Consider the following 24726-nt stretch of genomic DNA (forward strand, 5'->3'; position numbering starts at 1 on the left):
GCATTCAAATTGCCATCGATAAAATGCAATTGGGTTCGTCGTCCGTAGCTTATGCCTGCCCTCATCATAACCCCACCGCCACCATGGGGCACTCTGTTCACAATGTTGACATCAGCAAACCCCTCGCCCACACGATGCCATACACGCTGTCTGCCATCTACCCGGTATAGTTGAAACCAGGATTTCCGCGTGAAGAGCACATTTCTCAAGCGTGCCAGTGACCTTCGAAGATGGGAATTTGCCCTTCTGCAGTCAGGTCAAGACCCTGGTGAAGACGATGAGCATGCAGATGAGCTTCCCTGAGATGGTTTCTGACAGTTTGTGCAGAAAGTCTTTGGTTGTGCAAACCCACAGTTTCATCAGCTGTCCAGGTGGCTGGTCTTAGACGATTCCACAGGGGAAGAAGCCGGATGTGGAGGTCCTGGGATGGCATGGTTACACGTGGTCTGCAGTTGTGAAACCGGTTGGACATACTGCCAAATTCTCTAAAATGACGTTTGAGGTGGCTTATGGTAGATAAATTAAAATGTAATTATCTGGCAACAGCTCTGCTAGACATTCCTGCAGTCAGCATGCCAAGTGCACACTCCCTCAACTTGAGACATCTGTGGCATTGTGTTGTGTGACAAAACTGCACATTTTACCTGTGTATTGATCATGCTGTTTAATTAGCTTCTTGATATGTCACTCCTGTCAGGTGGATGGATTATCTTGGCAAAGGAGAAATTCTCACTAACAGGGATGTAAACAAATTTGTGCTCAAAATTTGTGAGACATAAGCTTTTTGTGGGTGTGGAAAATTCTTGAATCTTATATTTTAGCTCATGAAACATGGGACCAACACTTAACATGTTGCATTCATATTTTTGTTCAGTATATGTATGTATTTTTCACAAATAGTGTCACACCCTGACCATAGAGAGCTTTTTATTCTCTATGTTGGTTAGGTCGGGGTGTGACTAGGGTGGGTCATCTAGGGGATTATGTTTCTATGTTGGCCAGGTATGTCTCTGATTGGGGATCATATTTAGGCAGCCATTTCCCCTTTGTGCTTTGTGGGATCTTGACTATGGATAGTTGCCTGTTAGAACTATTGTTAGCTTCACATTTCGTTTGAGATGTATTGTTTTGTTTCGCTGTGAGTTTCACCTAGTAAATAAAAGATGTGGAACCCAGATCACACTGCGCTTTGGTCCAGTTATTATGACGAGCGTGACAAATAGGCAGAATATACAGCATTGAACAAATACATTTTTTGACAATGCGAGAGGATAAATACAGTTACATTGAATTGACATGAGAGTTTTTTTTACTAAAGTGAGATAAATGCATTTGCACCTTTTACCTACACTTGTTCCCATGGTTAGACACTATTAACTCCCGAATGAGATATGCAGTGACACAATTTACCAAGAATCCTTTCTGATGCACTCCAATCAAAATGGTATTAAATTATCTTAATGGCCTAAGGAATGAGTAACAGGAGTACTTCTCGATTCAATCCAAACACCTAAAATACGGAGCAAACGAGTCTATATGACAGCAGAGCTCAAAAGCACTGTGTATCCCAGCTCCAAAGTAAACAGCATCTGTTGACAGTCAAATGCACTGGGTCATGTTCATTCGGCACAAAACGGGATGAAACAGGTAGGGACTACTAGAAGTTGTCCAATAAGAAATGCTCATTTCCATTTTTCATTTAAACTTTTTTTTCTTAAAATCAATGCATACAAATTTGTTTGTAAACCACCATCTCAGAACTGATGGCATGTATTGCAGATGCTTATTTGAATTGTTATAGTTTTAAAACATCAACTTCAATTTAGACCACACATGTTATGATAATGATAAAGACAAAACGTTAAAAAAAAAAATTAAGTTCCATTCCCTAATGTACACTGCCCTGGAATATATTCTATACTGTGTACTACCTGTAGTAGTGAAGTATTCAGGCTGGTAGCTTGACTTGCTGGTCAAGGTCTTGCTGCTATTGACCTCTCGTGTCTGCAGCAGGACGGAGGCGATATTCTGGAAGTTGCGGTTGCAGGACAGCGTGATGAGTAGGTGCAGGAGGAGACGCTTGCTGTGCTCAAACACCTCGGGACGGTAGTGATCCATGCCTGGTGGTGAAAAAAATACATCATAATACAGTGACAGCAGATACAGTGGGGTCCAAAATGTTTGACACCCTTGATAAAGATCAGCAATAATTACTGTATAAAATAAATAACTCAAATACTGAGCTGTATTGTATGCTCAAAGTAATAGGGAAATTATTTCATACTAATACAATTGCTCAGAGAAAGGGATTTTGTTTAACAAGTAATACTTTTTCTCTCTCAAAAAGGTAGGGGTCAGAATTATTGAACGCCCTAAAGACTCCTATAAATATAGTCGTGAAAAGTTAAGTACTTGGTCCTACATTCCTACAGTAGCATGCAATGAGTACATCAAGCTTGTGACTCTACAAACTCATTGGATGCATTTGCAGTTTGTTTTAGTTTTAGTTAGGGATGCACGATATATCGGTAAGCATATCGGAATCGGACGATATTAGCTAAAAATGCCAACATCAGCATTGGCCCGATGTTTACTTTAATGGCTATGTGCAAAACCGATGTCAACGCTGACGTGCATAACTATATAACGTAGGTAGATGACGTAATGACGCCATGAAAAATAAAGCTCTACACAGAACAAAAGCATAAAAATACTAAGACCACACTTCCAACAACTAAACAAGTTCAAGTCGAGCAGTCATTTGAAAGAGTAAGAACATTTCAGCGAGACAACTCAAAGGCAAAATCCATTAACGCCAAGATAATTGCCCTTGACATTCAACAGTGCTCTCGACATCAAGTACCTCAAGCCCCGGTACACACTACCAAGTAAGAGCTATTTTTCAGATGTTGCCCTACCAGAGTTACATAGTATTGTTGAAACGCACATCCATGAGCTACTTGCTGTGGGTGTCACCGCTATTAGCTTCACGACTAACATTTGGACCAGCGACGTCAGCCCCATGAGCATGCTGAGTCTGACAGCACAGTCCAGAGAGTCAGCCCCATGAGCATGCTGAGTCTGAAAGCACAGTGGGTCGACGAGGATTTCGTACTGAGGAACGCCATATTGCATGTTCAAGAATGTGCTGGTTCTCATACCGATGCTGCCATTTCAAAACATGTTTGAAACTTGGGAACATGAACACACTCCGAGCTCCATTCGAAGAACTGGCTCGAGAAATAAGCTCATCAACTGCATCTGCAGCAGATGTGATACCCTCTGTCAAGGCATTGAAACGCCTGCTCAACAAAACTGCCGACACAGGCTGTGGGGTTAAAACTTGCAAAAGTACTCTACAAGAGGCTGTGAATAAGCGATTCGGTGGCATTCTCTCTGAGCCTCTTTACCGTGTCGCCACCATGCTCGATGCTAGGTACAAGGACCGTTACTTCGATGCAGACAAGAAACAGGGTTTACGTGAAATGTTAGACACAGCTGGACAAGTTGGAAACGGACACAGTGACAGTGTGCACCGAGGAAGAGAGGCCACAGACAGACAGAGCTGAAACTTCACTGCTTGACATGTATGATGAAATCCTGGTTGAGGCTGAACAAATGAACAACGAAACAGCACAGCAAGTAAGTAAAATAAATAGGTTTTGATTATGTTTTACTGGTAATGGGGACATACGTAAATGCCAACAAAATAACTTTTTGGTCAGTGTGTGTGTGTGTGTGTGTTTCAACTATTTAACTGTACTAGAATGCTTAAAAGGCATCAAATTTTTTTAACATCAGTGATTGGTATCGGCCAAAAATGTCATATCGGCGCATCGCTAGTTTCAGTTTTTTTTTGGTCCCCAATAGAAATGAATGGTAAATAATGTATTGTGTCATTTTAGAGTACCTTTTATTATACCTAACAATAATATCTTCTAAACACTTCTACATTTAATGTGGATGCTACTTGAGTGAATCGTGAATAATGACGAAATAATCTGAAGCACAACCAAAATGAACTGCAAATGCATCCTACAAGTTTGTAGAGTCACACGCTTGATGTAGACATTGCGTGCTAGGAATATGGGACCAAATACTAAACTTTTGACTACTCTACTTTACATTTGACCCCTATCTCTTTCTTTGAGCCATGGTATTAATATAAAATAATATAATTTCCAAATTTTGGGAGCATACAATATAGCTCAGTATTTAATTATTTATTTTATACAGTCATTATTGCTCATCTTTATCAAGGGTGTCAATAATTTCTGACCCCACTGTAAAACCTTACAAACAGTGTCTTTAGCAGTGGAATAACATGGTGATACTAGACAGGGTTGGGATTCAAATTATTGCTCCCTTACTCTATTGTCTCCATCTGTAAAAGGGGGCAAAACGATTGGCAGCCATTGCCAGCTACTTTCTAGCGTGTCCAAGTTGGAGCAAGTTCAGAACCAGTTCATTCAGTAATTTTTTTATTTTATTTTATTTTACCGTTATTTTACCAGGTAAGTTGACTGAGAACACGTTCTCATTTGCAGCAACGACCTGGGGAATAGTTACAGGGGAGAGGAGGGGGATGAATGAGCTAATTGTAAATTGCTCATTGAAAAGAATGTGCTTGTCATACCCAGAAAGAGGGCGTGGAGCAGCAGTGGCAGGTGCAGGGCCCAGTCTTCTCTTACACTGTGGTCAACCACCATCTCGGTCATGAAGATCACTGCAATGTTAAACCTACAGACACATTATCAACAATGTACAGTACCAGTCAAAAGTTTGGACACACCTACTCATTCCAGGAGCTTTCTACATTGTAGAATAATAGTGAAGACATCTAAACTATAAAAATAACCCATATGGAATCATGTAGTAGGTAAACTGACAAGCTAAAAATCTGTCGTTTTGCCCCTGAACAAGGCAGTTAACCCACTGTTCCTAAGCTGTCATTGAAAATAAGAATTTGTTCTTAACTGACTTGCCTAGTTAAATAAAGGTACATTTAAAAAAAAATTATGTAGGGACCAAAAAAGGGTTAAACAAATGAAAATATATTTCATATTTGAGATTCTTCAAAGTAGCCACCCTTTGCCTTGACGACAGCTTTGCACACTCTTGTGTGCGTGCCTGTGTGTGTGTGTGTTTGTGTGTACCTGTGTAGAGGTCCCTTAGGAGTGATGGTTTCAGGGAGGTAGTCCACAAGGGGAGCCCAGCAGCCTCCGTTGACAGGCATAGGCAAAGGGAGTGGCTGATTGGTCTCCACAACGCTCATCAGCCAACCAGTGTACAGCGGAAGGGGTTCACCTAGGGATCACACAGGAAGTTACACTCATGACAAAGTAGGGCAAGCCTCGCCAGGCCACACCCTCTCCAGGGTCATGTTCAGTGTGGCACACTAGGGCAAAACCAGTGTTTCTTATTGGACACTTTCTGGTAGCTGGTACCTCCCTGTTTCCCTTCGTTTCAAAATGTTTCATCCCCTTTCGTGCCTGCTGAATGCAACCCTGTTTGCATTTAGCACTCAGACCCCATCTCTCCCCAAAGAAAATGTTATGAGCATTCCTGTGAATACATGCACCCACCATTCAGCTGCCTTTCAAAGCAATAACTGTGTCTGTTGATGGCAGGCATGTTAAGTCATTGAGGAGGGCTATAGTGCAGAGGATCAGTGTTCTATAAAGTTCTTCTTTGGAAAGGTCATTGAGTTTGGCGAGCCGAGAAGGACTGTCTCAGCTCTAGCATGGTCTTATCTGTTTGTGCTTTAGCCAACTCCTCTAACTATCGTCTTATAAGACTTAGACTTATTTTCACTGTATTATTGACTGTATGTTTGTTTTACTCCATGTGTAACTATGTGTTGTTGTATGTGTCGAACTGCTTTGCTTTATCTTGGCCAGGTCGCAATTGTAAATGAGAACGTGTTCTCAATTTGCCTACCTGGTTAAATAAAGGTGAAATAAAATAAAATAAAATAAATCGTCATGCAATTCGTTTCAGTTCGAGGAGTTGGCTCTGACCTGGGTCGTGTTCATTAGGGCACACCGTAGCAAGATGTTTTGCAACGGAAAACGAAAACAAGCATTTCTTATTGGACATTCTTGTTTCACTCAGTTTTATTCTGTTTTGTGCCTAGTGAACATGACCCAGGCTACCTCTGCTCCAGAGAGTAGAACCAATGAGTAGAACAAAGGAGTTTTGGGGTAACCGGCTGTTTACTGGTAGCATCTGAGAGGCCCTGTCACAGAGCTGCTTGTGTGTTTCACTGTCAATTCTTACAAAGGATCTCCTAGGAGCGCTTGGCCTATCATGCATTATCAATGGCACTAACTTAGACGGCCATGTAAAGTCCCCTGTTTAGGGTACATGCATGGTTTTGGTACTAGGTCCGACTGACATTTTTGCTTATAAATCGCTCTATGGACACCGTGGCCCGAAATGGTTTGCATTGAACGATAGCCCTGGTTGCCACGGCCACAGTAGTATATTCTGAGCCTGTGTGACGTAGGATGTGAAATCTGAAACCACTTTAGGCTGGAATGTCACTCCTACCATTTCATTCGCTCTGCCAACTGTCCATGAACTCCTGGCTGAACTCTACTTCACAGCTACTGACAAAGCACATATCTGCAATCCTTACATCGTACCGCAGCAAGAGAGAGTGGTTTCATCACTGTAGCAGAGATGGAGTTAGAGCCATTAATCAAAAATAATGCATAGATTTTGAACAAATTAAAAAAGTTCTGTTTGTTATAGATGGACAAGATTAATAAGAGATAAAAGGCGAATTCCTAATGAGTTCAGGAAGCCAAGCTAGACATTCACCGCGATGGGGGCAGGCGTTTTGATCAAGAGAGACCTTAAGAAAATATGTAAATGTTCTCTTCACACTAAACATACAAATATGTATTTTACAGTTTTAAGGAAGGTGAAATCTTATACGTTTCAAACAGAACACCATAGTACCTGTGCCCAAGAACACTAAGGTAACCTGCCTAAATGACTACCGACCCGTAGCACTCACGTCTGTAGCCATAAAATGCTCACATCAACACCATTATCCCAGGAACTCAAGACCCACTCCAATTTGCATACAGCACCAACAGATCCACAGATGACGAAATCTCTATTGCACTCCACACTGCCCTTTCCCACCTAGGTGAGAATGCTATTCATTGACTACAGCTCAGCATTCAACACCATAGTGCCCTCAAAGCTCATCACTAAGCTAAGGACTAAACACCTCCCTCTGCAACTGAATCCTGGACTTCCTGACGGGCCGCCCCCAGGTGGTAAGGGTAGGTAAGAACACATCCTTATAATTTATTATAAGCTTCCGGGTTAGAGTCCTGTTTCTTGAAAGCGGAAGCTCTAGCCTTTAGCTCAGTGCAGATGCTGCCTGTAATCCATGGCTTCTGGTTGGGGTATGTACATACGGTCACTGTGGGGACGACGTCATTGATGCACTTATTGATGAAGCCAATGACAGATGTGGTGTGCTCCTCTATAACATTGGAGGAATCCCGAAACATATTCCAGTCTGTGCTAGCAAAACAGTCCTGTAAGTTTAGCATCCGCTTCATATGACCACTTTTATATTGATCTAGTCACTGGTGCTTCCTGCTTTAATTTTTGCTTGTAAGCAGGAACCAGGAGGATGGAATTATGGTCAGATTTGCCAAATGGAGGACGAGGGAAGGCTTTATGCGTATCTGTGTGTGGAGTATAGGTGGTCCAGAGTTCTTTTCCCTCTGGCTGCACATTTAACATGCTGATAGAAATTTGGTACAACAGATTTAAGTTTTCTTGCATTAAAGTCCCCAGCTACTAGGAGCGCCGCCTCTGGGTGAGCGTTTTCTTGATTGCTTATGGCGGAATACAGCTCATTCAATGCTGTCTTAGTGCCAACCTCTGACTGAGGTGGTATGTAAACAGCTGCGAAGAATACAGATGAGAACTCTCTCAGTAGGTAGTATGGTCTACAGCTTATCATGATATACTCTACCTCAGGCGAGCAATAGCTTGACACCTCCTTAGATATCGTGCACCAGCTGTTGTTTACAAAAATACATAGTCCGCCGCCCCTTGTCTTTACCAGACGCCGCTGTTCTATCCTGCCGGTACATTGTATAACCAGCCAGCTGTATGATGATATTGTCGTTGTTCAGCCACGACTCCGTGAAGCAAAAGATGTTACTTTTTAATGTCCCGTTGGTAGTTTAATCTTCCCCGTAACTCATTGATTTTATTGTCCAAAGATTACATGTTTGCTATCAGAATTGAGGGAAGTGGGGGTTAATTCAATCGCCTCCGAATTCTCAGAAGGCAGCCCGCTCTCCGGCCTATCTTTCTCCGCCTCCTCTTCATGCAGATCACTGGGGTCGGGGCCTGTTCCCGAGGGAGCCATATATCCTTGGGCTCGTCAGAGTCGTGAAAGAAGATTAAAGAATTCTGCTAGTCCGTGGTGAGTAATCGCAGTCCTGATGTCTAGAAGTTATTTTCGGTCATAAGAGACAGTAGCGGCAACATTATGTACAAAATGAGTAAAAAAACAAGTTACAAACAATGCAGATAAACAAACAAAAAAACACAATCAGTTGGGGGCATGTAAAACGTAATACTGTATATAGAGTATAATCTCTACTCACTCTTCTCCTCCTCGTAGGAGCCTCCAGAACTGTTGCTGTATCGGGATTCCAGACAGTTGTGGTGCCTCATGATGTTACTCAACCTGGATCACAAAGGTCAGAGGTCAGAGGTTGTCGCCATGGCTACTGCAACAGACAATCTATTTTATTGACAAGATAGCCGAGTAACAGCTCTAACAATGGAAATACATGTTCACAAAGAAGGAAGGCAGGAGGGGGTGACGAGATCAGGTTGGACCATTCTAGTCAATGAGAGGGCAGATACGCGAGTGAACAGGCAGAACTCCCGATATAAAGTCGTTTTTTCCCAAAGTTGCTGAAATGTAATCCTAACCATAAGGAAATGTATATTTGATCCAATAAGCCTCATGTAGCAAATGATCAATGACCTTTTCTGTTGACCAAATTCGAAACTCTCTCGTTGTACCTCCATATAAACATTCCTCACCTCGTGGTCTTATTTTCATGTAAAACCTTTCGCTTCGCCTCTTCTTCTCTGCTAATGCTGATCTTATATTACATCACATTTCATCTAACCTGGTCCTGATAGCACAAACAGATCTAGGACCAAGTTATATTTCACCTAGTCAGGTCCCAGATCTCTTTGTGCTATTTTGTCAACTTCCATGGTTGTCGCCATACCAAACGGAGTTGGCAAAACAGCAGAAAGAAATTTGAGACCAGGCCTCATTCCAGGTACTCTACTGTGCTACTATACCTCTCTTCGTTCTCTTTGGCTGCTTTAATGTCATCTGCGTCAGGGAAACTCTCTTGGCCATCAACTACAGTGTTGCTACTGGATGTTGTACCTAAACAAAAAAGTACAAGGTTAATAGATACATTTCATTCAAACATACATATTGTGAATGTTTTGGGAAATGTAAAACGTGTAACATAATGTTACTAGCAGAGGCGCCAGTGGGGGTCTATATGTCCAGTCTGACTGACTGTGTTAGTGTGTTCGTTCACTTCATGTTTGTGCGTAGTCGTTTGTGTGTATGCGTGTGTTTGTTAGTGTGTTCATCTGTGTTTGTGTTTCATTCTTGTTTGTGTGTTCGTACGTTTGTCTGTACCTATACCTGAGGCGGCGGTGGAGGTCTTGCTGGTGGCAGCGAAGCAGTAGAAAGGTGGGTTGTCACAGTGCTGTACCACCGGGTTGACCGGGTCTGTCTGCTGCAGCTCAAACAACAGCTCCTCCATGGTCTGAATGGTGTTGTTACGACACAGGTAGATCACTACCTTCTTGATCTGGAACACACATGGAAGTACACAAGCACACACAGACACAAACAAAGGGTTAGGATTTGAGATAGGATTAGTTTTCTGTATGGTTCTAAGGTATCAAAGTTAGTTTTCTCTGTATTGTTCTAAGGCTGCGTGGTTGAGCTTAATTATCTTTTCATATATTTTTTGATGGTTTTAAATACACTTTATTCAGACAGTAATGAAATGAAAGGGGTTCTAAGGCAGCACTCACATAAGGCAGCAGAGAAGTGTCGCTGCTCACTCCACACAGACTGATGAGGAACTGCAGGGTAGTCCTCAGATTGTTGGTCCACCTGTCGTTACTGGCCAGAGCGTTCCAGACATTCTCCATCTCTGGTCCTGGAACGTCATCACCGTACTGACATGACAGGGCAGAGTATCAGCGATAAGTAACAATAGATTGACAACTTTCATTGAACAAAACATATACAGTGCATTCGGAAAGTATTCAGACCCCTTGACTTTTTCCACATTCTGTTACGTTACAGCCTTATTCTAATTTAAAAATAAATAAAAAATCCCTCATCAAACTACACACAGTACCCCATAATCACGAAGTGAAAATAGTTTTTTTGACATTTTTGCAAATTAATGAAAAATTAAAAACAAAAATAACTTATTTACATAAGCATTCAGACCTTTTGCTATGAGACTCAAAATTGAGCTCAGGTGCATCCTGTTTCCATTGATCATCCTTGAGATGTTTCCATAACTTGATTGGAGTCAAACTGTGGTAAATTGAATTGATTGGACATGATTTGGAAAGGCACACACCAGTCTGTATAAGGTCCCACAGTTGACAGTGCATGTCAGAGCAAAAACCAAGCCATGAGGTTGAAGGAATTGTCCATAGAGCACCGAGACAGTATTGTGTCGAGGCACAGACCTGGGGAAGGGTACCAAAACATTTCTGCAGCATTGAAGGTCCCCAAGAACACAGTAGCCTCCTTCATTCTTAAATGGATGAAGTTTGGAACCACCAAGACTCTTCCTAGAGCTGGCCGCCCGGCCAAATTGAGCAATCGGGTGAAAAGGGCCTTAGTCAGGGAGGTTCCCAAGAACCCGATGGTCACAGTGACAGAGCTCCAGAGTTCCTCTGTGGAAATGGGAGAAGGACAACCATCTCTGTAGCACTCCAACAATCAGGCCTTTATGGTAGAGAAGCCAGACGGAACATGTCAGGCACATGACAGCCCGCTTGGAGTTTGTCAAAAGGCACCTAAAGGACTCTCAAACCATGAAAAACAAAATTCTCTGGTCTGATGAAACCAAGATTGAACTCTTTGGCCTGAATGCCAAGCCTAACGTCTGGAGGAAACCTGGCATCATCCCTACGGTGAAGCATGGTGGTGGCAGCATCATGCTGTGGGGCTGGTTGTCAGCTGCAGGTATTGGGAGACTAGTCAGGATCGAGGGAAAGATGAACGGGGCAAAGTACAGAGAGATCCTTGATGAAAACCTGCTCCAGAACACTCAGGACCTCACCTTCCAACAGGACAAGTCTCTGAATGTCCTAGAGTGGCCCAGCCAGAGCTCGGACTTGAATCCGATCGAACATCTCTAGGGAGACCTGAAAATAGCTGTGCAGCGACGCTCCCCATCTAACCTGACAGAGCTTGAGAGGATCTGCAGAGAAGAATGGGAGAAACTCCCCAAATATAGGTGTGCAAAGTTGTAGCGTCATACCCAAGAAGACTCGAGGCTGTAATCGCTGCCAAAGGTGCTGAGTAAAGGGTCTGAATACTTATGTAAATATCATATCCGTTTTTTAATTTGTATAATGCAAAAAATGTGTTATTGCTCCAATGTTTCCTGTATGTTGTCTGCCTTCCAACGAGCAATGCGCACACACACACACACACACACACACACACACACACACACACACACACACACACACACACACACACACACACACACACACACACACACACACACACACACACACACACACACACACACACACACACACACACACACACACACACACACACACACACACACACAGACCATTCTGACCTTGGCGGTCATGAACATGAGGTTGTTAAGGACCAGCGAGGTGGCCAGCAGCGAGCCCCAGCCCATTCCCCTTAGCGTGTGTTGGGGGACTTGTCCCGCGGTGGTGCCGGTCTGGTCCGGGGTCTCCTCCTCAGGGCTGCAGGGGCTGGAGACCGGTGGCAGCAGGCAGCTGTCCATCAGCTCGATGTTAGAGAGCCAGGGCAGCAGGTAGGTCAGCATGATCTGACGGCCGTTGGGGTGAGTGGTAGGGAAACGCTGGCTAACCTCTGGGACAGGAGATAGAAACACAACGGAGCAGAAACCGTAAATTTATGAATTTATAAAAAGTCATAAATAATTGTTACAAAGTCAGTCCCTCCAGGATGTTGTTGTGGTATTTGTGGACAAAAATGCTTGATTTTGGTGTGGAAATTATGACATTTTGCATGGAAATTTGTGATGATTTTTGTCCAATTTGACATGAAAATGCACTGATGGGGAAAAACATTTTTTTGACGTGTGTATTGATTTAACAATGTTATGTGGTAAAATTGATTGATTTGTAAAAGTGGTGATTGGTTAAAATTGAGAGCCCTTTTTTTGCAGTGCGGTAATTCTACAGTTTTATGCAGTAATATTGCAGCGATTTGACTGTTACATATGATAATAGTGCAGTGATTGGTCAAATTTGCGAGCACTCACTTCACATATGGGGAAATTGTTGATTTTGCTCCAAAAAAATGCAACCGCAGAATCGCTAAATCCTGGAGGTACTGTAAAGTTGTCCTCTGCAGAGGGAGGGGTAGAAGCATAGGATCTGTTTTGCCACTATAGATCATAATGAATCAGATAATTGTGGACAGGAAGGACATGCTCCCAGATCAGCACTCCTACCCTGAGACACTTGATAAATACAGACCCTGTTTGTATTTGTATTTATTATTATCCCCATTAGCAGCTACTCTTCCTGGCGACCGTAAAAATGAAGGCAGTTATACAATTTAAAAAAATTACAATACATTCATAACAGATTTCACAACACAAAATCCATGTGCATGTGTGCCTATGTTTGTGTTGCTTCACAGTCTACGCTGTTTCATAAGGTTTTTTATCTGTTTTTTAAATATTATTCTACTGCTTGCATCAGTTACCTGATGTGGAGTAGAGTTCCATGTAGTCATGGCTCTATGTAGTACTGTGCGCCTCCCATAGTCTGTTCTGGACTTGGAGACTGTGAAGAGACCTCTTGTGGCATGTCTTGTGGGGTATGCATGGGTGTCTGAACTGTGTGCTAGTCGTTAAAACAGACAGCTCTGTGCTTTCAACATGTCAATACCTCTCACAAATACAAGTAGTGATGAAGTCAATCTCTCCTCCACTTTGAGCCAGAGAGATTGACATGCATATTATTCATTTTTGCTCTCTGTGTAGATCCAAGGGCCAGCTGTGTTGCCCTGTTCTGAGCCAATTGCAATTTTCATAAGTCCCACTTTGTGGCACCTGACCACACAACTGAACAGTAGTCCAGGTGTGACAAAACTAGGGCTTGTAAGACCTGCCTTGTTGATAGTGCTGTTAAGAAGGTAGATCAGCACTTTATTATGGACAGACTTCTCCCCATCTTAGCTACTGTTGTATCAATATGTTTTAACCATGACAGTTTACAATCCAGGGTTACTCCAAGCAGTTTAGTCACCTCAACTTGCTCAATTTCCACATTATTTATTACAAGATTTAGTTTAGGTTTAGGGTTTAGTGAATGATTTGTTCCAAATACAATGCTTTTAGTTTTTTAATTATTTAGGACTAACTTATTCCTTACCACTCATTCTGAAACTAACTGCAGCTCTTTGTTAAGTGTTGCAGTCATTTCAGTGGCTGTAGTAGCTGGCGTGTATAGTGTTGAGTCATCCGCATAGATAGACACACTGGCTTTACTCAAAGCCAGTGGCACGTTGTTAGTAAAGATTGAAAAAAGTCAGGAATTCCTGATTCTACCTGGATTAAGTTGGAGGCTTCCCTTAAAGAGCATCATCTGTGTTCTGTTAGACAGGTAACTCTTTCTCCACAATATAGCAGGGGAAGTAAAACCATAACACATATATTTTTCCAGCAGCGGACTATGATCGATAATGTCAAAAGCCGCACCGAAGTTTAACAAAACAACGCCCACAATCTTTTTCCCATCAATTTCTCTCAGCCAATCAGTCATTTGTGTAAGTGCTTGTTGAATGTCCTTCACTATAAGCATGCTGAAAGTCTGTTGTCAATATGTTTACTGTAAAATAACATTGTATCTGGTCAAATGCAATTTATGCCAAAAGTTTACTAAGGGTTGTTGTAACGATGTTCGCTTAATTAATGAATGAACAAAACAAGAAACACAAACAGCGCACCGACATAAAACAGCAACAATGACGACTGGGGAAGAAACCAAAGGGAGTGACATATAAAGGGCAGGTAATCAAGGAGGTGATGAGTCCAGGTGTCATTATGCGCGTAACCCTGGTGACAGGTGTGCGCCCTAACGAGCAGCCTGGTGACCTAGAGGCCGGAGAGGGAGCACACATGACAGTTGTTGCTTAATAGGGTTAAAAGATAATATATATTTCATAACTGAATAACAATGAGTTAAATGTCCTGTGCACAGCAGTGCGCCTTCTACAAGGTGCTGGTAATGACAGGATGGCAGAGTATCCGGAACACAGTTGAAAAACGGTACATTTGAAGAAACAACAACGACTTCCAATCAATACTTATTTTCATGATTATGAGTATTGAATCAACATCGTCTGTTCTCGTCATTGTCTGTTTTCATCCTTGTTTTTGATAACTGAATATTGAGTCTCCATCATTTGATAACTGATGATCAGTGTTTTTATTTGGTCCAGTTTATACCTACAGAATTCCTCTGAATCAGAACCCACTTCACTGTTGCTATAGCAAAGAGCAGTGGGAGCTTCCATAGCTAACCGACAAGGAACCTTTTTGAGTGGAAGGCGCCATCCTAACACAAGAACACACATTTAGCAGGAAGCCAAATGAAGATGACCTGCTTGTGAGTACTACGTGAGTACCACGCACGCATGCACGCACGCACACACACACACACAATACCTGAGAAGAGAGGCAGAGTGAGTTCGGGGTACATCCTAGCCAGTTGCTGTGAGAGCTGGGCTAGAGAGACGTTGTAGAGGGGAGGCAGAGGTCTGTGGGTCCTATACAGGATACTACTGGGCTTCTGGTCTGCTATCGTCTTGGAATACACAAACAGCTTTGCCTCCAGAATCTGTTTATCAAGAAAGAAAAAACACACTCTTAGTCTAGGATATTAGCAGTCAATTCTAATTAAATTCACAGGTGGACATTTATTGGGATGAGTCTTGACCTTGAGGCAGAACTGAATGATTTCCATTAGATGGGCCAGTTGCAAAGTCAAAATTGCCTTTATTGTAAAAATGTGCTTTTTGGTCTTAATTTAAGGTTGGATTAGGCATTAGGGCTTGTAGTGTGGTTAAGGTTAGGGTTAAGGTAAGGTGTATAACCAGATTTTTTGACTTTGCGGCTGTGCCACCTAGTGACCACTCTGAAGACCTGCTTCCAGAACAAGATTCATGACAAAAAAACATTAACCTGCATTAATTTCAGCTAAATCAGGAAGTAAACTGAAAAAACCCCTGTTATCAGTTTACAATGGAAGGATATCATACATTTCATTGGCCAGTAGAACTTTATTTAGATAGTCCATCTATGCACATCCTACAGATTGAGTCTATTGAGTGTATTGGTTTGCTGAGCGTCTATAGACAGACTATTCGCATAAAGTTTTACTCAGTGTAATTGGTCCTTACCTGCATTAGCTGCATTGAGATTTCATACATTTCCCTGCTGGTGTCTGATGCCTTGAAGAGCACCAAATTCAACAAAGTCACGATGTCACAGGGATAGTTTCTGCAAGTGAATGATAATCAAGATGAATCTAATATTTGCTGACACTTTACAGTACTGAAATAAAGCTTGTAGGTGTAATGCATTATTATGCATCATAAGATGTGTCTTGGACAGGTATATCATAATGTCTTCAATCATCTCACAATGATCCGGAGAAAAAATAATAATGTTGAAATACCATACAGACATGATCTATGTTAAGAAGGTATAAATAGGGTGTCCACCCACACTGCCTAGAGTGGGTGTAAGCGTGCTTTGGCGATGAAATTTCACTTCATTATGTCATAAAATACATTTTTACCAAGACTAATATGATTAATCTTGTTCAGAATCGTTCAGTGGGGTCTTCTCTTGCATGTCATTAATATTACATCCTAAAAGTCGGATTTCGTAACCGAATGCATCCGATAATAAGCACTGAGCTCTGTTGACATGGCGGTGCATGTTTCTCGTAACGCCTTTTGAGGATTTTACATTTTGTGGTGGTCGTCTTCAGAGTTGTTTCCACGGGTCGCAAAAAGCTAAATTAGCATAACATAGTTAAATGTAAAAGTCTGAAAATAAAAAGCTTGGAATACGCTCAGTGCTCTGTTGAAATTTCACAGAGATAAGCTTATTTTGGTAAGAAATCTTAGAAAAAGAACGGGAATTTGCGAATAAATATGAAAAGCATATTCTAAAATATGATACCACTGTCAAAATCGATATCCATCTCATCGCTATATTGTTTTTTTGTCCTGTGGATTTCGAGAAGAAAGATGACAAGAAATGGGAGAGTGAGCCTGTCACAGGTAGCCAGCTATGTATATTTTGAACCAAGGTAGCCAATAGCCTTACTTCTTGCACAGAATCCAGCCTAGTTGACGCGAGGCAATTTTCCAGATTTTTTTTCTCCCTAATTCTGGCCATCATAAAAGTGTAACCACTCCGATAACTTTTGAACGTATTATGACAGAGACATGAGGTTGGGACCATTGCTTTTCTTAGAGGAGCATGTATCTACACAATTAACATATTATTTTACCCATTGGACAATGATGTTGTATAAAGCATTATACCAGCAGGTTAAAGTATTACAGACTTTTTCAACGAATAGTGATGCTTCAGTTCAGTATTTGAAGTGTAAGGTTGAGTTATGTTACAGAGAGCGGCATTTGATCAGTTCCTACTCATGATGTCTATAGTAGAGCGGTTCCTACCAATGATCTGTATGGTTCTTAACTTAGTTCATTTGGATGCAGTCTATCACAGTGCCATCCGTTTTGTCACCAAAGCCCCACCATTGTGACCTGTATGCTCTCGCTGGCCGGTCCTCGCGACATATTCGTCGCCAAACCCAAAGGCTCCAGGTCATCTATAAGTCTTTGCTAGCTAAAGCCCCGCCTTACCTCAGCTCACTGGTCACCATAGCAACACCCACCCGTAGCACGCACTCCAGCAGGTATATCTCACTGGTCCTCCCCAAAGCCAACACCTATTTGGCCGCCTTTCCTTCCAGTTCTCTATTACAGTATTTCCTACTTACAGTAATGACCAAATGTTCTTAACTTTCTACTTGTGCAAGAGATGGTGGAATTAGAAGGGTTCCTACCGATGTCTGTAGTTCCTACCTGCTGCCACAGATGGTGGCGATGGCCTTGAAACAGCCAGATGCCAGTTGGTAGGAGCCGGTGAAGCAGCGGTCGACCGCCCAGTTAAACAGGTTGACCTGGTCAGCATTCAACTCCAGCAGCAGAATAATTACCTCACAGCCCAGCTGGTGAACCTAGTGGTCAATGACAGGTGGTCAGTGCGAGTGTGTTTGTGTGGGTGCCTGTGTACGTGACCACCATCAACTACTTCGAGCAACCAAACTACCAGATTAATCATGCATCTTCAATGACGATTTGACCGTTGGTGATACGATCAAAGTTGAACAAAAAATAACTGGAGGTGTTGCTCTGCAATAACGAATGGGGGAGGGAAAGTGTCATTAGACCAAAATATTCCATACTACATACAGTATATCCATATTGAAAGGTGAATGTCTTTGAGGTGTAAATGGTTTCCTCATTTTTAAAAGCCTTGAATAGGACTAGTTTGAAAGGCTAGTAGAAGCTATATGACATCTGTCTTAACAGGATAAATCACATTTTCAGGGCTTACATGCCTAGTTTTTACTGTTCATTCCAAGGTTAAAGAATGTAAACACGAGCCTGGTCCCAGATCTGTTTGTGTTGTATAGCTGACAATGACCACACGAGTTGGCAAGACAACACAAACAGATCTGGGACGAGGCTATGTAAACACTAAACACCAGAACACAAGCTGAAAGTTAACTTTGAATGAGGGAGTAAAAAAACATATACAGGGAGGGACAGGAGCTTAATCCAGCCAGTCATGTTATAAATGGACAAATAATTGAGCAAATTTACCCTGAGACAAAAGCACCTGATCAAAACAATTAGGGAACAGTTGGCAGGAGCTGATGTTGTTTTACTGTGAGGAAACTAAGCAAACTATCAGGGGCTATTAATGTGTGTGTGTGTGTGTGTGTGTGTGTGTGTGTGTGTGTGTGTGTGTGTGTGTGTGTGTGTGTGTGTGTGTGTGTGTGTGTGTGTGTGTGTATGTGTGTGGCTATTTTAAGATTAAGGGTTAGGTTTAGGATTACAATTAGGGTTAGGGTTAGAATTAGGGTTGGGGTAAGGGGTTAGAAGTTAGGTTTAGTGTTTGGGTTAAGGGTTAAGGTTAGGGTTAAGGTTTAGGAAATAGGGAAAAAAGGATTTAGAATGAAAATACATTTTAGGCCCCCATGAGGAGAGAAGAACAAAACGCATGTGTGTGGGGGTGTTTGTGTGTGTGATTGGCCACATCACATACCCGTAGGTCCTGGCAGGCTAGTATGTTATCCAGCCACTTATAGAGGTATCCGTCTGGGGACAGTCCAACGTTGTCGAACACAGGTCCACAGCACAACACCGCAGACATGGCCTAGAGAAACACACACACACCCACTCTAGAAACAGTAGAACATGGCATGCACGCACCACATGCAGTAGGATCGACCCCCATGCTCAAACTCAGGATCATTACATCCCTAATAAAGGTTGGGCGCTGTATAGCTTCTGTACCATCACCCTGTGAGTTCCAGCACTTTTTATTTATTTATTTTACCGTTATTTTACCAGGTAAGTTGACTGAGAACACGTTCTCATTTGCAGCAACGACCTGGGGAATAGTTACAGGGGAGAGGAGGGGGATGAATGAGCCAATTGTAAACTGGGGATTATTAGGTGACCATGATGGTTTGAGGGCCAGATTGGGAATTTAGCCAGGACACCGGGGTTAACACCCCTACTCTTACGATAAGTGCCATGGGATCTTTAATGACCTCAGAGAGTCAGGACACCCGTTTAACGTCCCATCCGAAAGACAGCACCCTACACAGGGCAGTGTCCCCAATCACTGCCCTGGGGCATTGGGATATTTTTTAGACCAGAGGAAAGAGTGCCTCCTACTGGCCCTCCAACACCACTTCCAGCAGCATCTGGTCTCCCATCCAGGGCCTGACCAGGACCAACCCTGCTTAGCTTCAGAAGCAAGCCAGTAGTGGTATGCAGGGTGGTATGCTGCTGGCTTACCATGAAGGTTGGGTACTGCTGCTTATACAGTGCCTTCAGAAAGTATACACACTCCTTGACTTTTTCCACAATTTGTTGTGTTACAGCCTGAATTTAAAATGGATTTAATTTAGATATTTTGTCACTGGCCTACACACAATACCTCATCATGTCAAAGTGGAATTGTGTTTTTTGAAAATTTTACATATGAATTAAAAATAAAAGTCTGAAATGTCTTGAGTCAATAAGTATTCAACCCATTTGTTATGGCAAGTCTAAATACGTTCAGAAGTAAAACTTTGCTTAACAAGTCACATAATAAGTTGCATGGACTCACTCTGTGGGCAATAATAGTGTTTAACATTACATTTACATTTACATTTAAGTCATTTAGCAGACGCTCTTATCCAGAGCGACTTACAAGTTGGTGCATTCACCTTATGATATCCAGTGGAACAACCACTTTACAATAGTGCATCTAACTCTTTTAAGGGGGGGGGGGGGGTTAGAAGGATTACTTTATCCTATCCTAGGTATTCCTTAAAGAGGTGGTGTTTCAGTTGTTTCCGGAGGGTGGTGATTGACTCCGCTGACCTGGCGTTGTGGGGGAGTTTGTTCCACCATTGGGGTGCCAGAGCAGCGAACAGTTTTGACTGGGCTGAGCGGGAGCTGTACTTCCTCAGAGGTAGGGAGGCGAGCAGGCCAGAGGTGGATGAACGCAGTGCCCTTGTTTGGGTGTAGGGCCTGATCAGAGCCTGAAGGTACGGAGGTGCCGTTCCCCTCACAGCTCCGTAGGCAAGCACCATGGTCTTGTAGCGGATGTGAGCTTCAACTGGAAGCCAGTGGAGAGAGCGGAGGAGCGGGGTGACGTGAGAGAACTTGGGAAGGTTGAACACCAGACGGGCTGCGGCGTTCTGGATGAGTTGTAGGGGTTTAATGGCACAGGCAGGGAGCCCAGCCAACAGCGAGTTGCAGTAGTCCAGACGGGAGATGACAAGTGCCTGGATTAGGACCTGCGCCGCTTCCTGTGTGAGGCAGGGTCGTACTCTGCGAATGTTGTAGAGCATGAACCTACATGATTTTGAATGACTACCTTATTTCTGTACCCCACACATACAATTATCTGTAAGGTCCCCCAGTCGTGCAGTGAATTTCAAACACAGATTCAACCACAAAGACCAGGGAGGTTGTCCAATGCCTTGCAAAGAAGGGCACCTATTGGTAGATGTTTTTTTTTTTTTTAAAGCAGACATTGAATATCCCTTTGAGCACGGTAATTCATTTAAAAAATGAATTTATTAATTACACTTTGGAGGCTGTATCAATACACTCAGTCACTACAAAGATACAGGTGTCCTTCCTAACTCAGTTGCCGGAGAGGAAGGAAACCGCCAAGATTTCACCATGAAGCCAATGGGGACTTTAAAACAGTTACAGAGTTAATGGCTGTGATAGGAGAAAACTGAGGATGGATCAACAACATTACATCACACTTCACAATACTAATCTAATTGACAGAGTGAAAAGAAGGAAGACTGTACAGAATAGAAATATTTGAAAAGAATAATGGGCAAATATTGTACAAATCTCTTAAAAGACTTAACCAGAATGATTCTAACATGTATTGACTCAGGGCTCTGAATACTTATGTAATTTAGATATTTATGCATTTCATTTTCAATATATTTGCAAACATTTTGGAAAACATGTTTTCCCTTTGTCACAATGAGATATTGTGTGTAGATGGGTGAGAGAAAAAATATTTAATCCATTTCAAATTCAGGCTGTAACACAACAAAAGTTGGAATAAGTCAAGGGATATGAATACTTCTGAAGGCACTGTAGCTTTTGTACCATCACCCAGCGGGCTCTAGCACTTAAGGTTGGGTGGTTCAAAGTACTGCTCAGCTTTTGTACCATGGTACCTAACACTGACCATGAAGGTTGCGGTTCAGGACTGCTTTGTCCTTTTTGAAATAAGACACCCAAAGGGATGAATTGCAGTCACGTTCTGAAGGAAATGCATACATCTATGAAGAGAATAATGAAAAATATCTTTATGGCTCATATTATGAGGTTATTGTTTTTGACGCTCGGGAACTGACTGAAATTACACGCTTTACACAATAGTAATGGCAGCACACAGGATCTGTTGATAGCAGGGTTGTGCTATTGAACTCAGACCAAGCTAAGCTCTTAGAGAAAAGGGTTCCAAAAGGGTTATTTGGCTGTTCCCACAGAATAACCCTTTTTGGTTCCAGGTATAACCCTCTTTCGGTTCCAGGTAGCACCCTTTTGGGTACCATGTAGAACCCTCTGTTGAAAGGGTTCTAAATGTAAACCAAAACAGTTATACCTGGAACCAAAAAGGGTTCTTCAAAGGATTTTCCTACGGGGACAGCCAAAGAGCATCACTACTCTGGACGGTTCTGACTTAGAATATGTGGACAACTACAAATACCTAGGTGTCTGGTTAGACTGTAAACTCTTTTTCCAGACCCACATTAAGCATCTCCAATCCTAAATTCAATCTAATCGGCTTCATATTTCGCAACATCGTTCACTCATGCTGCCAAACATACCCTCGTAAAACTGACTATCCTACCGATCCTTGACTTCGGCGATGTCATTTACAAAATAGCCTCCGACACTCTACTCAGCAAATTGGATGTAGTTTATCACAGTGCCATCCGTTTTGTCACCAAAGCCTCATATACTACCCACCACTGCGACCCACCACTGCAACCTGTATGCTCTCGTTGGCTGGCCCTCGTTTCATATTCAAAGCCAAACCCACTGGCTCAAGGTCATCTGTAAGTCTTTGCTAGGTAAAGCCCCGTCTTATCTCAGCTCACTGGTCACCATAGCAGCACCCACCCGTAGCACGCGCTCCAGAAGGTATATTTCACTGGCCATCCCCATTCAAAATAAAATCAAATGAAATAAGAGTTAAATATAGGAAAGACACCAAGAGACAACAAAAATACTATTTACGCACTATTCATACACTGACTGTACAAAACATTAAGAACACCTTCCTACTGTATTATAGAGTTGGACTCTACAAGGTGTTGAAAGCATTCCACAGGGATGCTGGCCCATGTGCTTCCCACAGTTGTGTCAAGTTGGCTGGATGTCCTTTGGGTGGTGGACCATTCTTGATACACGTGGGAAACTGTTGCAGTTCTTGACACAAAATGGTGCACCTGGCACCTACTACCATACTCCTATCAAAGGCACTTAAATATTTTGTCTTGCCTATTCAACCTCAGAATGCCACACAATCCATGTTTCAATTGTCTCAAGGCTTAAAAATCCTTCTTTAACCTGTCTCCTCCCCTTCATCTACTCTGATTTGAAGTGGATTTAACAAGTGATTATAGCTTTCACCTGGATTCACCTGGTCAGTCTATGTCATGGAAAGAGCAGGTGTTCATAATGTTTTGGACACTCAGTGTATATACTTATTCATAGTTTTATATACACTACAGTTCAATTAAATACAAAACAGATAAGCTGTTCAACACTGTGACAAATGTTTTAGTAAAAGCGCTATACAAATAACACATGTGATTGATTGATGTACCTTGAGGGCGCAGTACTGGTATCTGGTGATCTGGTGGTTCCTGTCACTGTAACGATCGAGAGGCGTGAACATGACGCTGAAGGGACCAGCCCATTGGCTGAACAGGATGAAGAGGTGGTGCCTTAGGCTCTGCTGCGGGAAGAGGAAGCGTCGGTGGTGGACTGGAGAAGAAGATGGGGAGAGGAGGGCAAAGGGGAGAGGGGGACACAGGGGAGCAGAGAGGTTGGGAGAAACAGAGAGGAGAGGAGAGTAGAGGAATGCAGAAGGAGAGAAAGAAAAGAAGGACAGTAAAATTGATCTGTTAGTCCCCTTCTCAGAACAGTATATGGGCATCAAAATCACTGGGGCATTACAAACTGCTACTGTATGGGACTGAGTGACTAAGAGCTGAATCCCAAACTAGTCCCTTCCTCTTGGCCCTCGGCCCTCCATTTGCGCATTCACGTGCGCCTCCGCCATATGTACAAGTGTCCCTAAGCTAAGGTGGTGAAAATTATCAAGGGCGTAAGGGCTAATTAGACCCTCAGATAGTCACTTTGACCAAGCCAGCAAGGCTGCAGGCTCCAGAGCGAAGTGCCAACTCATCACGCACTACAATATGTTTGGAGTTTGCGCCATTTCATACAAAAGAATTGAGAGGCGTGCCTTTTTTATGAAATGTGCTTTTGTGTCTGATTGTGAGGTTTGACACATAATATAAATGAAATACCCCCAAATGAAATGTTTAACTGTTAATGACGTTTATATCTTCTAAAACACAACAGGGAATTTGTTCATTTGAATTTCATGCTTGTTTTATTATTTAAAACAAAAAGTGGAATATGAATTGCATCATCCAAGTCACAAGTGTGTCCCGGGGTTGATGGGTTCATTGATCCCCTCTCCACTCTATGGAAGTCGTCCTCCGAACGAGTTGGTAGGGGCAAGGGGCTAGTTTGGGATTCACCGATGGATTACAGTCGTGTTCCGTCAGTCATCTCTCATTCATCAGGCAGTCAGGAAGTCTGGCTGCCAATGAGTCATCATCTGCCCTTCCCCATTTAAGCTACACTATTTTAGGACTGGCGTCCCTTGGGCTATGGCCTAATCAAGATCAATGTCAAGTGTCCTGAGTCCCTGCTTTCCCTGTGCCTGCACCAATCCTTGCCACACGGAGGCCTGTTTTCATCATTCATAAGCTACCAAAAAGTACGGCTCAGTAAGATATTTTCGGTGAAAATATTTTGAAACAAAGTTATTTTGGATCCATAGGGCTCTGATAAAAAGTAGTGCACTATATAGGGAATAGGGTGCCGTTTGGGACACAGCCTAAAATGTCGGCCAAAAAGTAATTTGGTTATTTACCGGGAACACACTGGATAAGGTTGGCCACCATGCCACTGAAGTGAGCTCGGATGTCCTTGAGAATCTCTAGCTCTTTGTCATTCTCCGCCTCCAGAAGCATCCGCGTCAGGTCCACGTACTCTAGGAACAGAGCTCCCAGGGCCAATGTATCCCGCTCCAGAGCCCCGTTGGTGCTGTGGACACCAGACAGAAACACAAACAGATGGACAGACGGACATACAGAAGTAGAAGAGAACATCAGTCAAGACAGCAGTTCGTTTAGTTTATTTACATATTCGAAAACCATACTGTTACTTTCACATCCAAGGGAGGACAGAGGTATTCTGGGAAGTCC

At 42.6% G+C, this 24726-nt stretch overlaps 1 protein-coding gene across 7 annotated transcripts in view; it reads right to left on the reverse strand.

Moving 5' to 3' along the window:
• LOC129821727 (protein furry homolog) overlaps window positions 1-24726 on the reverse strand; it is a 222270-nt gene that overhangs the window by 60014 nt on the left and 137530 nt on the right. For 4 of the 7 annotated variants that reach the window (XM_055879325.1, XM_055879322.1, XM_055879321.1 and 1 more), the window contains exons 27-40: window positions 24393-24565; window positions 23049-23209; window positions 18723-18833; window positions 17474-17628; window positions 15764-15863; window positions 15030-15201; window positions 11934-12199; window positions 10126-10272; window positions 9722-9896; window positions 9367-9457; window positions 8649-8731; window positions 5157-5307; window positions 4637-4740; window positions 1932-2120 (exon numbers count right to left, since the gene is read on the reverse strand). In XM_055879325.1, coding sequence (XP_055735300.1) covers window positions 1932-2120; window positions 4637-4740; window positions 5157-5307; window positions 8649-8731; window positions 9367-9457; window positions 9722-9896; window positions 10126-10272; window positions 11934-12199; window positions 15030-15201; window positions 15764-15863; window positions 17474-17628; window positions 18723-18833; window positions 23049-23209; window positions 24393-24565 — 2078 coding nt within the window. The remainder of the gene's footprint in view (window positions 1-1931; window positions 2121-4636; window positions 4741-5156; window positions 5308-8648; window positions 8732-9366; window positions 9458-9721; window positions 9897-10125; window positions 10273-11933; window positions 12200-15029; window positions 15202-15763; window positions 15864-17473; window positions 17629-18722; window positions 18834-23048; window positions 23210-24392; window positions 24566-24726) is intronic. The other 3 variants (XM_055879327.1, XM_055879323.1, XM_055879326.1) reach the window with 2 other exon arrangements.

This window comes from Salvelinus fontinalis, chromosome 24 (assembly GCF_029448725.1).
Source record: "Salvelinus fontinalis isolate EN_2023a chromosome 24, ASM2944872v1, whole genome shotgun sequence".
Lineage (NCBI taxonomy): Eukaryota > Metazoa > Chordata > Actinopteri > Salmoniformes > Salmonidae > Salvelinus > Salvelinus fontinalis.